The sequence below is a fragment of the Gobius niger genome (assembly GCF_951799975.1).
Source record: "Gobius niger genome assembly, chromosome: 22".
NCBI lineage: Eukaryota > Metazoa > Chordata > Actinopteri > Gobiiformes > Gobiidae > Gobius > Gobius niger.
Window position 1 is genome coordinate 10,331,636 of NC_136873.1, and position 22,081 is coordinate 10,353,716.

Below are 22,081 nucleotides of genomic sequence, written 5' to 3' on the forward strand. Positions count from 1 at the left end.
AACGAGATTGCAGCGTTTTTTACGAGCCTCGTGTCGGATCGAAGTCGAAAATAAATAAATAAACAAACACAGGAAGCAAAACAATTAGCGAAGTCGATGCTACGGTGGCGAGAGGAGCAAATAAAAGCTATAGGCGGTTAGAGGAGTACCTGAGAGTGATCTACTTTTGTACCGTGGTTAATACTAACTCTCTCCCATTCATTCTCAATGGTAAATATGGATGCAGTACGCTGTTTGGCCACCAGCGTCAAATTGGGGCGCTGTTTCACTCCTTTCGCAGAGTTAACCTCTTAACTCCCGCCTGAACCGAGAGCATTTTCTCCAGTTTAGCTTTGCACAAATCCTGTAGGCCAGTGTAACGCCTCATTTGAAAGCTAAGATCTACAAAACTCATCTGAATGTCACATTTTTGTCACTTTTTTGTCACTTTTTTGGTCAATTTTTTATCAAATTTTGTCATTTTTTTGTCATTTTTTGTCACATTTCTGTCATTTTTTTGTACATTTTTTATCAAATTTTTGTCATATTTTGTAATTTTTTTGTCACATTTTTAATCAATTTTTTGTCAATTTTTTTTGTCATTTTTTGTCATTTTTTTGTTTCTTTTTTTGTCATTTTTTGTCACATTTTTTGTCTTTTTTTAATCAATTTTTTGTCATTTTTTGCTACATTTTTTGTTTCATTTTTTGTCATTTTTTCTCACATGTTTTGTCATTTTTTTGTGTCATTTTTGTCATTTTTTGTGTCATTTTTTCGTCATTTTTTTGTCATTTTTTCCTAATTTTTTTGTCTTTTTTAATCATTTTTTGGTCATTTTTTGTCACTTTTTTGTTTCATTTTTTGCCATTTTTTCGTCCCTTTTATTCAAAGTTTTCTCACTTTTTTCTCACATTTCCATCATTGTTTTCGTCTCAGTTTTGTTGCTATTTTCTCACCTTTTTCCAGAAGCTTTTGGATTGGGGTAAAGCCAAACTGGAGAAAATGTGCTCGGTTCAGGTGGGAGTTAAGGGGTTAAGGAAACACTGTTGTTGTTTTACGTTTTGCACTGTATTGCTACAATAGTTGATTTTTTATTACTGAAACTAGACTTTTACCATAGTTAATGTCAGTTGTAGTGTGATTTTTGCATAGGTAGAATCAAATACAAATGTTTATAGAAAGATAGAATAAAGTAAGTATTGTTATTTTGTAGCTTTTTTGTCATTTTTTGTGTCACATTTTTGTCAAACTTTTTGTCTTTTTTTTAATTTTATTTATTTTTTTGGTCACATTTTTGTCACATTTTTTGTCTTTTGTTTATCAATTTTTTGTCATTTTTCGTCAGATTTTTCATCACTTTTTTGTCATTTTTTTGTCACATTTTTGTCATTTTTTCGTCACTTTTTTGTCATTTTTTTGTCACATTTTTATCAATTTCTTGTCATTTTTTGTCACATTTTTGTCATTTTTTCATCACTTTTTTGTCACATTTTTATCAATTTTCTTGTCATTTTGTGTCACATTTTTTGTCTTTTTTAATCAATTTTTTGTCATTTTTTTCATATTTTTTCATCACTTTTTTGTCAAAGTTTTCTCACTTTTTTGTCACATCTTCATCACTGTTTTCATCTCTGATTTTGTTTTTACCATAGTTAGTGTCTGTTGTAGTGTGATTTTTGCACAGGTAGAATCAAATACAAATGTTTACCCAAAGATAGAATAAAGTAAGTATTGTTATTTTGTAGCTTTTTTGTCATTTTTTTAAATCAATTTTTTGTCATTTTTTTGTCACATTTTTGTCAAAGTTTTAGTCTTTTTTTTTTGTCATTTTTCGTCACTTTTTTGTCATTTTTTGTCACATTTTTATCAATTTCTTGTCATTTGTTTGTCACATTTTTTGTCTTTTGTTTATCAATTTTTTGTCATTTTTCGTCAGATTTTTTGTCACTTTTTTGTCCATTTTTTATCTTTTTTTGTCATTTTTTGTCAAATTTTTTGTCAATTTCTTGTCATTTTTTCATCACTTTTTTGTCATTTTTTGTCACATTATTTGTCTTTTTTTAATCAATTTTTTGTAATTTTTTTCATATTTTTTGTCACATTTTTGTCATTTTTTCGTCACTTTTTTGTCAATGATTACCTGCAGTTACATGTGCTGCAGTGTCGTGTCTGAACCTTTAAGCCTGACTCTGTGTGTATAAAGTGTGTGTATAAAGTGTGTGTGTATAAAGTGTGTGTGTATAAAGTGTGTGTGCTTCGAGGGCCTGATTGAGCGCATTCAAACGGAGGCTGGTCCTTTGATATTTCGTAGGAGTCTCTGGAGGATGTTCTGTCACTGTTCCCTGGAGCGCTGGAGCTGCCGGGGCGGAGGCGGAGGAGTTTTTTATTCTGTCAAGACGATAAAGGCGACAATAGTTTCAAAATGCAGGCAGTGTTTGCCTACGGGGCCGACTTTCAGCAAAGCAGAGCGACGCGATGGAGCCAGGTTTAAAGTGACAGTAAATGATTGTGAAAGGTTTGTTTCAGAGGGATTTGGGATCTGATCAGACACTTTTCCTCCATGTTCTTTAACCCCTTAACTCCCACTTGGACCGAGAGCATTTTCTACAGAGTGGCTTTACCCCAATGCAAAAGCTTCTGGAAAAAAGGTGGGGAAATAGAGACAGAACTGAGACGAAAACGATGATGGAAATGTGAGAAAAAAGTGAGAAAACATTGACAAAAAATGACAAAAAATCTGACAAAAAAGTGACAAAAAATTGATGAAAAAGTGGCAAAAATGTGACAAAAATTTGATAAAAACTTGACAAAAAAAATACTAAAATGTGACAAAAAATGACAAAAATGTGATAAAAAAAATGACAAAAAATGTGACAAAAAATGTGACAAAAAAGTGACGAAAAATTGATGAAAAAGTGGCAAAAATGTCACAAAAATGTCACAAGAAATTGACACAAAAGTGTCGAAAAAATGACAAAAAAATGACAAAAAAATGACAAAAAAATGACAAAAAAAGGACAAAAAAAGGACAAAAAAAGGACAAAAATGTCACAAAAATTTGACCAAAAAATTACAAAAATGTGATAAAAAAATGACAAAAAATGTGACAAAAAAGTGACAAAAATGTGAGAAAAAATTGACGATTTAAAAAAAAAAAAATTGACAAAAAATGATTTAAAAAAATGACAAAAATGTGACGATAAATTGATGAAAAAGTGGCAAAAATGTCATAAAAATGTCACAAGAAATTGACAAAAAATTGACGGAAAAAATTAAAAAATGTGACAAAAAAATGACAAAAATGAGTTGAATACCCTAAAAAAAAAATGATGGAAAAAAAATCTGATGACGTGAGGAAAAAGATCCTCTCGGTTCAGGCGGGAGTTAAGAGGTTAATAACTCCGTTCACAGCCTTGTTGATCCTCCACATGTAGCGTGTATGGTTATGTCGGCTCTCAGTCGTACAGGAGTTGTCCATCTTCAGTGAAGCTGTAGATCACATCCGGCCCGCGAGATGATTCAGTCCGGCCCACAACTTGTAGAGTATAAATTCCTGAGAATGTCAAAAAAAAATTGACAAAAATCCAGCAAAAAAATAACAAAAATCCAGGAAAAAAATAACAAAAATCCAGGAAAAAAGACAAAAATCCAGCAAAAAAAAAAAAGACCAAAATCCAGGAAAAAAATGTCAAAAAGCCAGAAGAAAAAAAAGAAAAAAATCCAGAAAAAAAGTGACAAAAATCCAGAAAATCTAGAATCTTCATATTCTAGATTTTAGTTTATTTTGATGTAAACTTCCTGCAGTAGAAGCAGGTTGTTGATCTGATAAACGGTCTTTGAGTTAGTTGATTTTTGTCACTTTTTTTCTGAATTTTTGTCACTTTTCTGCTGGATTTTTGTCACTTTTTTTGCTGGATTTTTGTCGTTTTTTTCTGGATTTTTGCCACTTTTAAGATGGATTTTTGCCATTTTTGCTGGATTTTTGTCACTTTGTGCTGGATTTTTGTCACTTTTTTTGCTGGATTTTTGTCGCTTTTTTCTGGATTTTTGCCACTTTTAAGATGGATTTTTGCCATTTTTGCTGGATTTTTGTCACTTTTTGCTGGATTTTTGTCATTTTCTTGGTAGATTTTTGTAAAAAAGAAATCTGGATATTTGTCATTTTTTGGCTGGATAATTTTTTTTTTGAGTTTTAGATTTTCCCCCCCAAAATGTCCGGGGCTCTAGAAAACAAGTGTATTGACAGATCATCTACATATTCTAGACTTGAGTTTATCATGATAAAACCTCACTGCAGTAGAAGCAGGATGTCGATCTGATAAACGGTCTTTGAGTTACAGCTTCACGAAGACGGTCCAACTCAGAGAAGCTGAAAAATGGCCCACGCAATGTTAACCTAAAATGACAGAAACCTGGCTTCATGTTCCTCATAGTCCTCGATCTACAGCAGGAGTTTCAGATCCATGTCAGTACATTCCTCCCCCTCCTCCGCCTCCTCAGAGGATATCGACACGAGGCGCGAGGCGGACTAATGTTTACACACATTCATCTCGCCCCGGCCTTGACGCTCGACCCGGACCTGTCGGCTGGTCGTATTTCAGAGTCCACGATGCGGGACAGGAAGCAGGACAGATCTGAGCTCAATATTTCATCACAACATCAGTATTTCCTCTGCTCAGGCCCCTCCCACCACCACTATCACCCAGGTGTTTCCAAACAGCACAGAGACAAGACTCAGCTGTTGAGGAGACTTTTTTCAATAATGAATAATAATGAGCCTGACAGGACTGGAGCCAATGTGTTGTTTGTTTCCTGATCTCTCATTATGTCAGTGCCCTCTGCTGGACACCTGTGGAATTATCTCCTTTTATTTTTATTTAACCTCTTACCACCCGCCAAAACCAAATGCAGTCTCTCCTCTTTGCCATTGTCGTCCCTTATGTGTTTTTGTCACTTTTTTTTATGGCACTTTTGTTACTTTTTTGCTGGATTTTTGTCACTTTTTTGTTGGATTTTTGTCACTTTTTTGTTGGATTTTTGTCACTTTTTTGTTGGATTTTTGTCATTTTTTTGTTGGATTTTTGTCACTTTTTTGTTGGATTTTTGTCACTTTTTTGTTGGATTTTTGTCACTTTTTTGCTGGATTTTTGTCACTTTTTTGTCACTTTTTTGTTGGATTTTTGTCACTTTTTTGTCACTTTTTTGTTGGATTTTTGTCACTTTTTTGTTGGATTTTTGTCACTTTTTTGTTGGATTTTTGTCACTTTTTTCCTGGATTTTTTGTCAATTTTTTTCTTTGCTCCTCCCCATGTCTTTGTATCTTTATTTAGCATAAACTATATTCACAATTCAGCGTTTGTTAAAGTAGTTTTTGAATAATTAGAGAAAGTTTAGATTTTTCTCCAAACTGTTTTCAAACATGACCATATATGGGCGATTCCAGAGATGCGTCTGTATCTATAAACACATAAATAACAGAGAATGCTAACGTGATGCTACATATTAGCACGACTGCCGTTTTTTTCACTCGAGTTCATTCCCGTAACGAGGTCTGCGAGTGTGGATCGATGGCGGCTCCTCTCGCTCTTCGCTCGTCTCATCTCGCACTTCAAAGAGCAGCTTCCTGGTTAAAAATGGAGGAGCTCAGGGCGGCGAGCGGAGCCAGAATCTATCCCGACGTGTGTGAGGCGTGTGTGAGGCGCGAGGACGAGGAAACCGCGGTAACGAGGCCGAGGACGCTCAGGGGGAGGAGGGAGTTCAGGGTCATGTATATGTAGTTTTATAAAGGAGCAACTGGAAAGAAATGTAGCAGCTGTTTATTCACTCTCTGAGGCTGTTCGTCAATTACATTAAACAAAAAGAAAAGTGAAAGACTAGTTGAAAAATAATTGCCAAAAAAAAGGGGAAAAAATGTAGGTAAATTTTGGGAAAAATTGAGAATTGTTTTTTTTTTCAAAAAATGAGGAAAAAAAAGAGAAAAAATGAGGAAAATGGGAAAAACAAGAGGAAAAGGGTAGGTACATTTTGGGGAAAATTAGAAAAAATGGAAATATATGAAAACATTTAGAAAAAACGAGAAAAAAAATTGGTAAATTTGAGGGGAAAAAATGTATTTTTTGGGAAAAAACATGTTAAAAAAATGCAAAATTTGGGGTGAAATTGAGAAAAATATCAAAATATGAAAAAGAAAAAAAAAAAAAAAAGAAGAAATTGGTTAATTTGGAGAAAAATGTAGAAAGAAATCGAAAAATATTTAAAAAGTAGCAAAAATTGTTTTTTTTTGTAAATTTGGGGGGATAAAAAAAATGGTGGATTTTTTTTTAATATGCTAAAATTTGGGGAAAGACATATTTTTTTGGGAAAAAAACGTAAAAAAAAATTGAAATTGAGAAAAAAAAACCCCAAAAAATTGAAAAACAAGTGAAAAAATTGGGGTAAATTTGGGAAAAATTAAGAAAAAAATGGAAATATATGAAAAAAAATTGAAAAAACGAGAAAAAAAATTGAAAAACGAGAAAAAATGTAGGTAAATTTGAGGGAAAAAATGAAAACATTTAGAGAAAAAGTGTGTAAAACAAGAGGGGAAAAAATGAGGTAAATTTGTGAAGAAGAAAAAAGTATTTTTTGGGAAAAAACATGTAAAAAAATGGAACATTTGGGGTGAAAAAAAATCAAAATATGGAAAAAAACGTCAAAAGGGTGAAAAAAAGAATTAAAAAAAGGTTAATTTGGGGAAAAATGAAGAAAGAAATTGAAAAATATTTAAAAAGTGGGGAAAATGTTTTTTTTTGTAAATTTGGGGGGGGATAAAAATTGTGGATTTTTTTTAATATGCTAAAATTTGTGGGGAATTGAATTTTTTTTAAAAAGGCGAAATTGAGAAAAAAAACTGAAAAAATGCAGAAAACAAGTGAAAAAATTGGGGTAAATTTGGGGGGAAAATGTAAAATGTTGAAAAAAAAAAAGACAATTTGTGGATTTTTTAAAATATATGTTCAAATATCTATATTTTTTTATATTAAAAAATTAGAAAAGTTGGGGGTTTAGAGGTTAAACCTGGCTTTATCCATTATTTAGATTTTATCACAGAAAATGTCAGTAATTTTGGCAGAGAGAGAGAGAGAGAAATGACCTTCCGGGGGGGATATGACGAGAAATAATGACATGATGAAACAAGCGCCACACACTTTTCTGTGACGAGTCCTGGATCCAAACCCCTAAAGTAAAACAGTTCTTTATTTATTAGATTTGGGTAAAGTGGCCCAGGCTGGAGCTCCTCCTGCCGCGCCCGCTCGCCTCCTCGCGAGTATTGATTGTAAAGTTTACTTCCTGGCGTCCGCTGGTCGTCCTGACACCGTGCCAGATGCCCTCCCTCCGAGCCAAAGCCATTATAGACTCTGGCCTCCCCCCCCCCTCCTCCCTCTGCCTCCCCCTCCCTCTGCCCCCCCCCTCCCCCCCCAGCGGTTGTTCTTAAATGATGGATTCAGACGCCGTATCGTCCTTGGTGCTGCTGATGTTTTTCCGAGAGAGACAAACGTGCTGCAGTTTTTAAACAGTTTTCCTTTGCCTTTATCTCCTGCACAAACCAGAACCCAGTCTGGCTTTACCCAAATCTGAAAGCTGCTTGAAGAACGAGAGAAAAGCGAGGGAAGAAAACAACAGAAAGTGGCAAAACAGAAACAAAAAGGAACAAGTCAGGCGTTTAAATCGGATTTCTATTAGAATATCATAAACTGGCAACAAATCTGTGCATTGTCCTGTTTTACTTCCACCGTAATATAAGTAAGGATTAAACACCTCAGAGCTGCATTAGTCGGTTCTAACGCCCGACACAGTGTTGTTCCTCCTGCATTCTAACGTCTAACGCGGCTCCTCGTTGTTTAATCCGCTTATACCAGGGTCCCACAAACCTAACATTTATAATAAATGTGTTTTTCATTGACTAAAGTCACTAAATGTGCCAGACTACGGGACTATTTTGTGTGGGTTATTAGCCGGTCACTGAAGGCTGGTCTCAGAGCGAGTCATTCTCCGCAGCTATTACGAGGATCTCAGTCAGGCTCAACGACACAACATCAGCACAGAATCACAACACAACAGGACTAACCCGGAAACACTTTTATGTGAAAAAATGACCAAAAAAAACGACAAAAAAATGACCAAAACATGACAAAAAAGTGACCAAAAAACCGACCAAAAAACGACCAAAAAATGACAAAAAAATGACAAAAAAAAGACAAAAAATGACCAAAAAACGACAAAAAAATGACAAAAAATGACAAAAAAAAGACAAAAAATGACCAAAAAACGACCAAAAAACGAACAAAAAATGACCAAAAAACGACAAAAAATGACTAAAAAATGACTAAAAAACGACCAAAAAATGACAAAAAACGACCAAAAAATGAACAAAAAATGACCAAAAAACGACAAAAAAATAACTAAAAAATGACCAAAAAAATGACAAAAAATGACAAAAAATGACAAAAAAAACGACCAAAAAATGACCAAAAAACGACAAAAAAATGACCAAAAAACGACAAAAAAATGACAAAAAATGACAAAAAAATGACCAAAAAACGACAAAAAATGACTAAAAAATGACAAAAAATGACTAAAAAACGACCAAAAAATGACCAAAAAATGACAAAAAAATGACAAAAAACGACAAAAAAAACGACCAAAAAAATGACTAAAAATGACAAAAAATGACAAAAAAAAACGCCAAAAAAACGATAAAAAAATGACAAAAAATGACAAAAAATGACCAAAAAACGACAAAAAAATGACAAAAAATGACAAAAAAAAAGACAAAAAATGACCAAAAAATGACCAAAAAACGACCAAAAAACGAACAAAAAATGACCAAAAAACGACAAAAAAATTACCAAAAAATGACAAAAAATTACCAAAAAATGACAAAAAATAACTAAAAAACGACCAAAAAACGACAAAAAAAAGACAAAAAAAAATGACAAATGACAAAAAATTACAAACAAATTACAAAAAAAATTACAAAAAATTACTAAACAATTAGCCAGCTCAACTGTTTATGGAAACAGCTGCGGTGGAGTCGCTCACACCTGGGCCCCCCCAACTCAAACTAACATGTTTGACTTTACTAATCCAGACAAAGATGCTTCAATGCAGGATCATTTTATGTACGCCTGAAAATGATGAATAGCCTTAACCGTTTCCAATAGAAATGTAAAGCTCATATGTTATTAACAGTAGCTAACCTAGCTGCTCACTCTCCTCTACAAACATTTAGCAAACACTAAATCCATCTCACACGTTCCTGTCAGTCACTAATTACGCCTTTATCTGATTCAGCTGTGTCAGGCGTTGCTATGGCGACGCCACAGCGGAGTGACATCCCAGTGATTTAACTACCGGACTACGTGTGCGGTTACACCAAAATAATGCACCAGCCAATCAGAATCCAGTATTCACCCAGACCATGGGATAAAGATTCATAATGCTTGTTTTCACGGGGTCAATGTGAGCTGTTTGCTGCTAAGCGGCTAGCATAGAAAGACTTATTTCTTAGCTCTGGGAGAAAACAGATCGACTACGGCCCGTTGTAGATAAAATGTGAGATGGGTTTTAATTGACTTAATTTGTGCATATTTCTCGTTTTCACATCGATTGGCCTGTGGGGTTTACAGCTTATTGTTTTGTCAATGAAAATTCCCTCATGGTTCAATAAAGTTAGTCTTTTTTTTATATTTTTAGTATTTTTCATAGTCTGAGCTGCGACTCATAGTTTCTTCAGATACAGATGGTTCAGGTTCACAGTTTGAATATCTACTGAAAGAGTCTGATCGGTGCGTTGTTGTTTCCCCGTGTTTGACTCTGTTTCCTGTTTGACTCGCCATCGTTCTGTGTTGTTTGTTCCATGTTGACGGTTTCCTCGTCTCTGTTCCAGTCATGAGGAGGGACCCGTTTGTGGCGGACGGCTGCTGCAGGAAAGGCTCGGGAAACGCCCTCCAGGAGCTGTACAACCCCTCACAGGTAAGAACGTCACCAGAGCTTCATTAACTCGGGAATGTTTGATAGATCTGGGAAGATGATCCCTTTAAAGACTTCAAACCCACTGGACACAAACAGCGGGAACCACATGCTTACATACACTTGATAAAAAAGACACATCTGCATTTTTTTCTCACTGTCTGACATGAAACCAGAATGAACGTTAACATTTTTAGGTCAATTAGAATTTTCTAAATTATTTCTGTTTGCTAAATGGCAGAAGAATGAGAGATGGAATTTTCTACATGGGTTTATGTTACTTTTTACCTTTAACCTGAATGAATGCATTTTTTTTGTTGGGTATTCAACTCATTTTGATCACTTTTTTGTCATTTTTTTTGTCCATTTTTGGTAATTTTTTGGTCAAATTTTTATCACATTTTTGTCATTTTTTTGTCACAATTTTGTCATTTTTTTTATCACATTTTTGTCATTTTTTGTCACATTTTTGTAACATTTTTGGAATTTTTTCGTCAATTTTTTGTCACTTTTTTGTAATTTTTTGTCACAATTTTATCTCATTTTTGGAATTTTTTAGCCAATTTTTTGTAATTTCTTGTGACATTTTTGCCACTTTTTCATCAATTTTTCGACACTTTTTCGTCACTTTTTTGTCACATTTCCATCATTGTTTTCGTTTCAGTTTTGTTGCTATTTTCTCACCTTCTTTCCAGAAGCTTTTGGATTGGGGTAAAGCCAAGCTGGAGAAACTGTGCTCGGTTCAGGCGGGAGTTAAGGGGTTACGAAAAAATGTGACAAAAAATGTGACAAATAATTGATAAAAAAGGTCAAAACATTGATGAAAAAATGATGAAAAAGTGACGAAAAATGGACAAAAAATTGACGAAAAAAAAATTATAAAAAAATTGACAAAAAAATGTACAAAAAATGACAAAAATGCGACAAATAATTGACAAAAAAGGACAAAAAATTGAAGAAAAATTGATAAAAATGGACAAAAAATTATGAAAAATTATGAAAAAGTGGGAAAAAAATGACAAAAAGTGCCAAAAAATTGACAAAAAAGGACAAATGTGACAAAAAGTGACAAAAAACAATTTGACCAAAAATTAACAAAAAAGTTACAAAAATGATTCGAAAACCCCCCCAAAAAAGATGGAAAACAAATGTGATGACGTGAGGAAAAAGATCCATTCAGATGAGTTTTGTAGATCTTCCAAATGAGGCGTTTCTCTGGAAAATGCTCTCAGTTCAGGCGGGAGTTCAGAGGTTAAAGTCTTTCTCCTTGTGTTTATTTTGGAGTCAGAGCTTCTCCCTCTCAGCCCATGTCGGTCCAGCAGAACCCGCCTTCTTTCTGACTGGATGGGGGACGTTCATGAGTTCGTGTCCGGGTCAGACGTTTGTATAACCGAGCCTTCAAGGACCTGAAACAAACGGGTGATTTAACGGATCGACTTCTCTCTCCCGAGTCAGCGTTTGTTCGTCGTTTTCGCCTCCGAGCTTGTTTTTATTCCCCATCATTTTTCAAAAACAATAAAAGCTAATGAATAGGACTGGGCCGGGGCCAGCGCTGCACTGAGGTGCACTCAGTCCGAGCTCAGGCCAAGGCGGGCGGAGCCTCCAGAGAGTCTGGGAGGGTTCACTGTGGAGCAGGTCATCCTTTAGGGACGAGTCTCCCAGAGCAGCTTCATCTGGCATTTATTTAAGCTCTGAACTCCCACCTGAACGGATCCCGTTTTCTGCAGTTTGGCTTTACCCGAATCAAAAAGAAGCAACGAAACAGACACAACAAATGAGAAGAAAACAAGGATGTAAACGCGACAAAAATGTGACAAAAACTCAACAAAAATTCAACAAAAAAGTGACAAAAAAGTGACAAAAATTCAACAAAAAAGTGACAAAAAAGTGACAAAAATTCAACAAAAAAGTGACAAAAATTCAACAAAAAAGTGACAAAAATTCAACAAAAAAGTGACAAAAAAGTGACAAAAATTCAACAAAAAAGCGACAAAAATTCAACAAAAAAGTGACAAAAAAGAGACAAAAATTCAACAAAAAAGTGACAAAAATTCAACAAAAAAGTGACAAAAATTCAACAAAAAAGTGACAAAAAAGTGACAAAAATTCAACAAAAAAGTGACAAAAAAGAGACAAAAATTCAACAAAAAAGTGACAAAAATTCAACAAAAAAGTGACAAAAAAGTGACAAAAATTCAACAAAAAAGTGACAAAAAAGAGACAAAAATTCAACAAAAAAGTGACAAAAAATCAACAAAAAATGTGACAAAAAAGTGACAAAAATTCAACAAAAAAGTGACAAAAATTCAACAAAAAAGTGACAAAAATTCAACAAAAAAGTGACAAAAAAGTGACAAAAATTCAACAAAAAAGCGACAAAAATTCAACAAAAAAATGACAAAAAAGTGACAAAAATTCAACAAAAAAGTGACAAAAAAGAGACAAAAATTCAACAAAAAAGTGACAAAAATTCAACAAAAAAGTGACAAAAATTCAACAAAAAAGTGACAAAAATTCAACAAAAAAGTGACAAAAATTCAACAAAAAAGTGACAAAAAAGTGACAAAAATTCAACAAAAAAGTGACAAAAATTCAACAAAAAAGTGACAAAAAAGTGACAAAAATTTAACAAAAAAGTGACAAAAAATCAACAAAAAATGTGACAAAAAAGTGACAAAAATTCAACAAAAAGTGACAAAAATGTGACAAAAATGTGACAAAAATTCAACAAAAATTCAACAAAAATGTGACAAAAAAATTCAACAAAAATGTGACAAAAATTCAACAAAAAAATGACAAAAATTAAACAAAAAAATGACAAAAATTAAACAAAAAAATGACCAAAACTCAACGGGCGGATCTGTGCACCAGCAGGGGTGAAAAACCAACAAACAAACAAATGATTTCACTTTGGCTCTATTTTATATGTGTACGGCCACATCCCACCCCAACGCTCGAGCGTAAAACCCGTTGAACACAAAACAACGCACTACGGCGCGTGAAAATAAAAGGTTTATACTCCAAAATAAAGTCCATAAAAACAGGTCCAGACCAGGAAGCCTTGAATCCCACCGCACGACAAAATAAACGCGGTTATAGCAACGGGTAGCCGGCTATGTGGCCATCGGCAGCCAAGTTACTCACAACCCGAAGTCGGACCAGACTCTCCCAGAAGCTCCGCGAAGCGTCGGTCCACCTCCGTCCTGGATGGTTAGTTCCAAAAAACTTGCATACATCCACAAAAGGTTAGCTCCCGACAACGCAACACCACGTCTTTCATTGTTACATCCAGCAGAAGTGTAATGTTCTAAAGCAGAAGCTCCGTGACTTCCTTCTTCACTTCTCAGAGGAACACCAGGAGGAACCGTTTTTTCATACTGAGATCTGTTCTTACCTGAGCTTAGACGAGTTGATGTGCACCTGTCGTACCATGTTGTTAGCATTTAGCCTCTTCCAATGAGGAGTATCAGGGAGCGCCGCCATGTTGGAAATCTCAAAACATTAGAGAATAAACATCGTAAAGAGAGAGTTAAAGCTAAGATGTTAAGGATTAAACCAGCTCCAGACCTCCACACACGGGGCTGTTTGGACGGTTTGGTTTTCTCCGCGTGGATCTCTCTCCTCTCCGTCCGGAGGGTGTTTTCTCCGTCCGTCCTTGAACGCGGCGCGCTGTGTTCGGGGGTAATGGTGTGTTTTCTCTTCCTGAAGGAGCAGATGCACCGCGGCCTCGCTGATGGATCCACATGTGTTCAGCGAGCGCGGCTGCAGGTGCACGGCCTCCACGTGCACGGCCTCCACGTGCACGGCCTCCACGTGCACGGCCTCCACGTGCACGGCCTCCACGCCGCTCATAACTCACCCAGAACCGCTCACAGCAGGAGTTATGGTTTAAACGCGGAGGGGGGAGGGAGGGCGCCGCCGCTAACACCACCGCTAACGCCACCGCTAACGGGTCTGAGTCAGTGCGCCAGAATCAGAGAAGAAGGTTTAGGTTCTACTCTATATTAAATCTTTATATTCACGTTCTGATGCTGCAGGGGTTGAGAAAAGCCTCTGAAGTGGCGCCTCCGGTGTGTGGTGAATAGAGCTGGAAACCGTCAGGGCCGGACTGGGACTGAAAAACAGCCCTGGACTCTGACCAGCCTGGTCCAAATTACCCCCCGCCTCAATGGAGCGCATTTTCTCCAGTTCGGCTTTACCCAAATCTAAAAGCTTCTCGGCTGGAGAGCAACAATGGAACGCCTCATTTGAAAGCTGAGAACTACAAAGTGATGGAAACTTTTTGTTAAGTCGCCGCATTTTTTGTCACTTTTTTGTTGAATTTTTGTTGAATTTTTGTCACTTTTTTGTCACTTTTTTGTTGAATTTTTGTCACTTTTTTGTTGAATTTTTGTCACTTTTTGTTGAATTTTTTAAATTATTTTTGTAGAATTTTTGTCATTTTTTTGTAGAATTTTTTTCATTTTTTTGTTGAATTTTTGTCATTTTTGTTGAGTTTTTGTTGAATTTTTGTTGATTTTTTGTCACTTTTTGTTGATTTTTTGTTGAATTTTTGTTAAAAAAAAATTGATTTTTTGTAATTTTTTTGTTGAATTTTTGTCACTTTTTTGTTGAATTTTTGTTGAATTTTTGGCACTTTTTTGTTGAATTTTTGTCACTTTTTGTTGAATTTTTTAAATTATTTTTGTAGAATTTTTGTCATTTTTTTGTTGAATTTTTGTCATTTTTTTGTTGAATTTTTTTCATTATTTTTGTTGAGTTTTTGTTGAATTTTTGTTGATTTTTTGTCACTTTTTGTTGATTTTTTGTTGAATTTTTGTAAAAAAAAAAATGATTTTTTGTAATTTTTTTGTTGAATTTTTGTCACTTTTTTGTTGAGTTTTTGTCACATTTTTGTCAAATTTTTTCTATCATTTTTTTGTTCTGGTTCCGTCACGTTTTTGTGGCCTTTTTGTTGCTTTGTTGTCGTGTTTTTGTTGACTCTTCAGCACATTTTTGTCATTTTTTTGTAATTTTTTTGTCGCATTTTTGTCATTTTTTTGTCATTTTTTTGTCATTTTTTGTCATTTTTTTGTCATTTTTCGTCAATTTTTTGTCAATTTGACAGTTTTATTGCTATTTTCTCACCTTTTTTCCAGAAGCTTTTGGATTGGGGTAAAGCCAAACTGGAGAAAACGTGCTCGGTTCAGGCGGGAGGTAAGGGGGTTAAATGATCCAAGAGTAGCTTTGAGGCCTGACCCCCCCACAGACCCCCCCCGCCCTCCCCCCTCGTCACCTCAGGTCAGGCCTAATATCCATATCACAGAATAAGCTTAACATACATTTAAATCATGAATGCATAAAGAATGAAAGGCTCGACCTGCGGGAACACGAACCTCTGACCGCGACGCAGGGTCATTTTAAATCAGCCGTTCATTAATGCGAGAGGGCGGGGCTTAGACTCCCCAAGGGCAGCCGTCCTGTTCAGCTCTTCACCCCCACAGTCTCTCCCGTTTCGACTGGACCCAAATCTGAAAACACCACATGCTTCATCACTCAGGGTACTTTTACTTTACTTCATTCTGGGCCTGGATCTGCACTTTGAGTTTAGTAAGAATCCTGAGTAATATCTGAGTCCGTAATAACTGCTTTCATGGCAGAATCCCGGACTTTTATCCTTTCATCATTTAAATGAGGCTCTGGGTCTGCGGTAAAACCTCTCGCTCTGAGGCGCACGGACACAGGGGGCGCCGTGGAGCACGCTGAGTCATGTAGAACAGGGGTAGGCAAGTTGTCTTGGCGGAGGGCCGAAATGTTGAATTTGAGTCGGATTGAACTAATTCAAGATACAAATGCTATAGCGCCAATGGAACAAGAATAAAACCCACTTGGAATCAGAGAAATAATTGTTTTTCACTTGAGCAAATCAACTCAAACGTTAGATTTAATCTCTGTCTTCAAGGAGATTTATGTCATTTCTTCCTTAAAACGATTATTCTTTTCCCAGTGAACTTCCTTCAAATGCCACTGTTATGACCTAATTGGGTGCATTGACAGTATTTCTATTTATTGTTCTCACATTTAGCCCCACTAATGTTAAAAGTACTGTGTGATTTGTGTAATAGTGTTTCTCAAAATCATCTTGAGGGCCAGAGGTGCTGTAGCGGAGGGCCGGGTTTGGCCCCCGGGCCTGACGTTGCCTACCCCTGCTGTAGAAGACAATCCAAGTGAAGCAGAGTGTTTATAAACTCTTAACCCCCCCCAGTCTGAGTTACAGCGTCAGGTTAGCACACGGTGGGCCAGATCTTGTGACTCTAAACGCAACGTGGGGCACGCGCGATCTTGTAAGGCGGCGCCGCTATAGGGAGGGGGCGTTATTTAAGAAGAAGAGGCGACTGAGGCTGGTTCATTATGAGCAGCACGATTGAAAACAAAAGCGAAATTGCCTTGAAAAGTCTGTCTGAGCGTCGGTTACGCACGGGTTTACTTTGATACAGTAGATGAACACTCACACCCCTAACACCAAAACAACAACAGTTTTCCACAAATAAACCACAAGTGCCTCAACACCAGGTCTGATCTGTGTTTTAAGGAGACATTTCCATCGTGTGTCAGTCTTTACCTCCTGATGATGCTCCGTGTGCAGCCACAGCTCAGTCCAAAAGAAAGAAGCACATTTCACAGGGGGCAGAGCAAAATTCAGCCGCTCCAAGAATCCTGCAGCTGTAGCAAATGTTCTAATACGCTACAGTTTTCTTGCAGCTGCTGCATAACTCTGTAACTCCTCCACAGCCGATATGACAGTTTCTGATCAATTAAATCCTGTACATTTCGTAACTTTGCGCATTTGAACGGAGTCCAGGCGAGGCTGCTGCCTCTCTGTCCCGCCCGCCAGCGGAGGGACACTTTTATTTCTTTAATCTTTATTGAACACTGCGCTGCATCAGCATGTTACACGTTTACAGGAGAACCCCCCTCGCAAACCACCGCCTTCAGGTCTGGGAAAGCATGGGGAGGGGGCGGCACCACAACATCACAATGTGAGTCTGTCCCCCCTCCTGTCCTGCCCACTTTTTGCGCCAGGTCTGACACTGAAGATTGCAAGGAGCGCCACCGTCTGCGCAGTCCTCTGCTCTACAGCCTGCGCTAAGAACCATTTTTCATGATATTTGTAGCACCGCAGTGTATGCTTTGTTATATCTGTGGACACGTGATGTGGCTCGTTTGAAAGCTAAGACTCTCAGCTCTCCGTAGGTGAACACGGTTTAATTCCACGTGTCTCGGTTCCTGAGAAACGTGAACTAAACAGAGGCTCGTTTGGAGATGATGGTGATGTGTGTGATTAAAGGGAAAGTGCTCCGAGCTCAGACAGAGACGGGATAATGACAGACTCTTCAGGGAGAGGATCATCGGCGTCAGGGCCTGAGGCGAAGCACGGGAGGCGGAGCACAGGAGGCGGAGCACAGGAGGCGAGGCACAGGAGGAGAAGCATGTGGGACATAGAAACAGTTTGAAGAAAAAGGCACAAACCTAAACTAATAACAAGTTCACAGGCCTCAAATGAATATCTAACTTCGATACCACTTTTAGTATTGATATATATATATTAAATGTGGTGTTTTGTCCCAGCCCTAGTGGTTAGTAGCGATAAAGAATGTGGATCCATCTAAACCTTCTTGTTTTACCCTTGGCCCCGTCTCCTCCAGACTCGAGCCGCGATCACGTTCACCTTTTTTGTTATTTTTTTGTCATATTTTTGGCCATATTTTTGTTTTGTTTTTGTCAATTTTTTGTAAAAAAAATTGTCAAATTTTTATCACATTTTTGTATTTTTTCGTAACATTTAGTCACATTTTTTTCATTTTTTTGTCAATTTTTTCTCATTTCTTTTAATCATATTTTGTAAATTTTAGGCATTTTTTTGTGTCTTTTTTTGGAAATGTTTTTTAATTTTTTTGGCAAATTTTTATCGCATTTTTGTATTTTTTTGTAACTTTTTGTCACATTTTTTTCATTTTTTTGTCAATTTTTTATCATTTCTTTTAATCATATTTTGTAATTTTTTGGCATTTTTTTGTCTTTTTTTGTCAATTTGTTTTTTTTTTTTTTTTTGGCAAATTTTTATCACATTTTTGTATTTTTTTGTAACTTTTTGTCACATTTTTATCATTTTTTTTGTCAATTTTTTATCTTTTCTTTTAATCACATTTTGTAAATTTTTGGCATTTTTTTCGTCTTTTTTTGGAATTTTTTTTCCAATTATTTTTGGCAAATTTTTATCACATTTTTGTATTTTTTTGTAACTTTTTGTCACATTTTTTTCATTTTTTTGTCAATTTTGTATAATTTCTTTTAATCATATTTTGTAAATTTTTGGCATTTTTATTCGTCTTTTTTTTGATTATTTTTTGGATTTTTTTTGGCAAATTTTTATCACATTTTTGTATTTTTTTGTAACATTTAGTCCCATTTTTTTTTCATTTTTTTGTCAATTTTGTATCATTTCTTTTAATCATATTTTGTAAATTTTTGGCATTTTTTTTGGTCTTTTTTTGGAATTTTTTTTAAATTATTTTTTGCAAATTTTTATCACATTTTTGTATTTTTTTGTAACTTTTTGTCACATCTGTCATTTTTTTTGCCACATTTTTGCCACTTTTTCATCAATTTTTTAATGTTTTCGTCACTTTTTTGTCACATTTCTTCCATTGTTGTTTTTTGTTTGTTTTTTTAATCTAAATGTTTCCAATTTTTCCCCCAAAAACCATTTCTAGACTTTTTAAAAATGTTGTTAAAAACTTCTCCAGACTGTCTCCCACAAAGGAAATGTCCATATATGGATTACAGCGTCATCTCGGTCTCAGCCTTTCCTGCTACACGTGGATACCAAACAGTATTTGTGAATGAATGAGTGTGGGAAAGACCAGGGAGCCACACAGACATGTTGGAGTCACTTCCTGGATAAATCTACCTCTCGTGAACAGATAAAGGGACGGATTGATCTTTTTTTGAGGAAAAGGGAGAGACTTCTTCAGTGTCGGTGGTGATACAGAGACGTCAGTGGAGATTAAAGAATGTGGATCCGTCTGAACCTTCTTGTTTGACCCTCGGCCTCGTCTCCTCCAGACTCGAGCGAGATCACAAGAGATTTCATTCACCGAATCCCAGACGTATTTCCACGTTTATCCAGCGTGACGGGTTCCTGAACACGATCCTCCTCACGGGAGAGAAACGCCTCCTTTGTTTCACTCAGAATCCATTTTTTTCTCTCTTCTTCTCCTGGACGAGTCTGTGTAATCCGTGCTGCCTTCATGCGCCGTCGTAATTACAGTAAACACCAGGTGCCGAGTGGGTGCTTGAACGCCCCCTCGTCTGGGAAAGTGATGATGATGCTGTTTTCATTGCCGTTTCTCAGAGGTTTGTTTAACCCCTTAACTCCCGCCTGAACCGAGAGCATTTTCTCCAGTTTTTCTCAACATTGATGAGAAAGTGGCAAAAATGTCACAAAAATGTCACAAGAAATGTACAAAAAAAAATGACAAAAATGTGACAAAAAATGTATGAAAAAATTACAAAAATCTATGGAAGCCCGTTTCCGGCTTTTTTGAGTTTTTGAGATCTGTAATCATAGACGTCAGCCCTGTTTTACTTTGAAAACCCGGATGTTGTTGCCGTTCTCTTTCCTGTCTGATGCGTCTGAACTGTGGAGCCGGATCTTGGAATCGTATCATGCCTGAAAAACAACTGCTATTTTGGGGCAAACTCGTGCCTCTTTGCCTCTGCCATGTCCTATGGGTGCCCCCTGCCTATGGTCTCCCCCAGGATAAAAGGGCGATGCCGGTGGACAATGGCTAGTCTAGGTTAGCCCGGTTAGCATGTGCAACCCAGCTCATTGTTGATTAAAAAAAGTCTGTAATTAACCAACAATGCGTCAATCCCGACCCAGTGTGTGATAATCTTCAAGGCTGCTTTATGTGTTTACGGCTTTGCTAATGCTACGATCGTAGCATTAGCTTTGGGAATGCCCTGCATCATCGAGGCATAAACACATTCCTCTCGTGGATACAGACATTTTTAATAACTTTTCTTGTCACTGCTTTTAATCCTGGTGTTGAGGTCAAATAAACACTTCTGTGTCTTTGCAAAAGTCCCAGAGTTGCTGTAGCTCCGGTTCACAACACGATGAAGCTAATCCTCCATGACTGTTTGTTTACATCTGCACCTGTGGTTCCGCTGTCCCGCCGTACAGACGTCTATGATCACGGATCTGAAAAACTCGTAATTCCGAGTTTAAATCTCGAAATTCCGAGTTTTAAAAGTCGTAATTTCGAGATTTAAACTCGTAATTTCGAGATTTAATATCGATACCAAAGTATCAATATTAAATCTCGTAATTTCGAGATTTAAACTCGAAATTTCGAGATTTAAACTCGTAGTATGAGTTTAAATCTTGAAATTTCGACTTCCTGTTGGGCTTTTATTTTTTTAACATGGCAGAAACAGGCTTCCATAAAAATGTGACAAAAAATGTGACAAAAATTTTACAAAAAATTGATGAAAAAATGACAAAAATGTGACAAAAATGTGACAAAATGTGATAAAATAATTACAAAAAAGTGATCAAAAATGGACGGAAATCAAAAATGACAAAAAATTGACAAATTACAAAAAATTTACAAAAAATTACCAAAAATTTACAAAAATGTGACAAAAATATGACAAAAATGTGACAAAAATGTGACAAAAAATGTATAATAAATGACAAAAATATGACAAAAAATGTAAAAAAAAATGACAAAAATGTGATCAAAAATGGACGGGAAAACAACAAAAAAATTACACAAAAATTACACAAAAATTACAAAAATGTGACAAAAAATGACCAAAAAAAATGACAATAAACTTATAAAAATGAGTTGAACACCCAACAAACAAATGCTGAAAAATAAATCTGATGACATAAGGAAAAAGATCCTCTCGGTTCAGGCGGGAGTTAAGAGGTTAAACAGCAGTGACTCATCAGCCATCTTCACTTTCTGGACTGTTTTAGCTAATGCTTGTCTATGAAACAGGTATGCCAGTATCCATGGTAACACAAGACTCTTCTGATTTTGAAGCGCAGACGTTCCGCAGATGCTTCACATTTTTAACTCTTCCCCTCACAGCGCCTCCCGTTGTCTCATTTAAAAAGCTCCGGGTTTCCAGGCGGGACAGCGAGGCGCTCTCCTCCCGCTGAGGTATTTCAGCTCAAAGAGGCGCTTGTGGAGAGTCTGAAACCGCCGTGAGATGAGGTTTTTTTAATCCCCGGGAGGCAGAGAGGGCGAAGAACCACAGCGAAAACAACCCCACGGGAGGGAAGCACATTCCTGGAGCTCAGAGGCACATTCTCTGCCAAAACTTAGAGGAGAGAAAAGTGAGAGGAAGATGCATCGTCATCAGTAGCAGGTTAGATAAGGTTTAACACGACGCCTGAGCCGAGCACATTGTCTCCAGCTTTACCCCAGTCCAAAAGCTTCTGGAAAAAAGCTGTGAAAAGAGACAGAACTGAGACGAAAACAATGATGGAAATGTGACAAAAAAGTGAGAAAACAATGACAAAAAAGTGACAAAAAAGTGAGAGAACATTGGCAAAAAATTGACGAAAAATCGATGAAAAAGTGGCAAAAATGGGACCAAAAAATGACAAAAAAAATGACAAAAATGTGACAAAATGTGACAAAAAAATGACAAAAATGTGACAAAAAAATGACTAAAATATGATTTAAAAAAATGACAAAAATTTGACAAAAAAAATCACAAAAATTTGACAAAAAAATGACAAAAAGTGACAAAAAAGTGAGAGAACATTGGCAAAAAAGTGACAAAAAATGGATGAAAAAGTGGCAAAAAAATGACAAAAAAAATGACAAAAAATATGACAAAAAGTGACAAGGGCACCCCTGCTATAAAGACTCGTCTACAGCATTTCACCCATAAAAAGTCAGTGTAATCAGTTTACACTTTTACTTACTCTTTTATGTTCAAATTGCCTCTCCTAAACCGTGCAGAATAATAAAACAGACTGGTTTTCACTCGGAGTCCACATGTTTTGTAGAAATGTGTACCGCTGACC

The 22,081-nt window shown here is 36.2% G+C and overlaps 1 protein-coding gene across 2 annotated transcripts in view; it reads left to right on the top strand.

Annotated features, from left to right (window-relative positions):
* chst11 (carbohydrate (chondroitin 4) sulfotransferase 11) overlaps window positions 1-22,081 on the top strand; it is a gene marked incomplete at its 3' end in the record, with an annotated part of 47,656 nt that overhangs the window by 20,500 nt on the left and 5,075 nt on the right. For both annotated transcript variants that reach the window (XM_079581025.1, XM_079581026.1), the window contains exon 2: window positions 9,908-9,993. In XM_079581025.1, coding sequence (XP_079437151.1) covers window positions 9,908-9,993 — 86 coding nt within the window. The remainder of the gene's footprint in view (window positions 1-9,907; window positions 9,994-22,081) is intronic.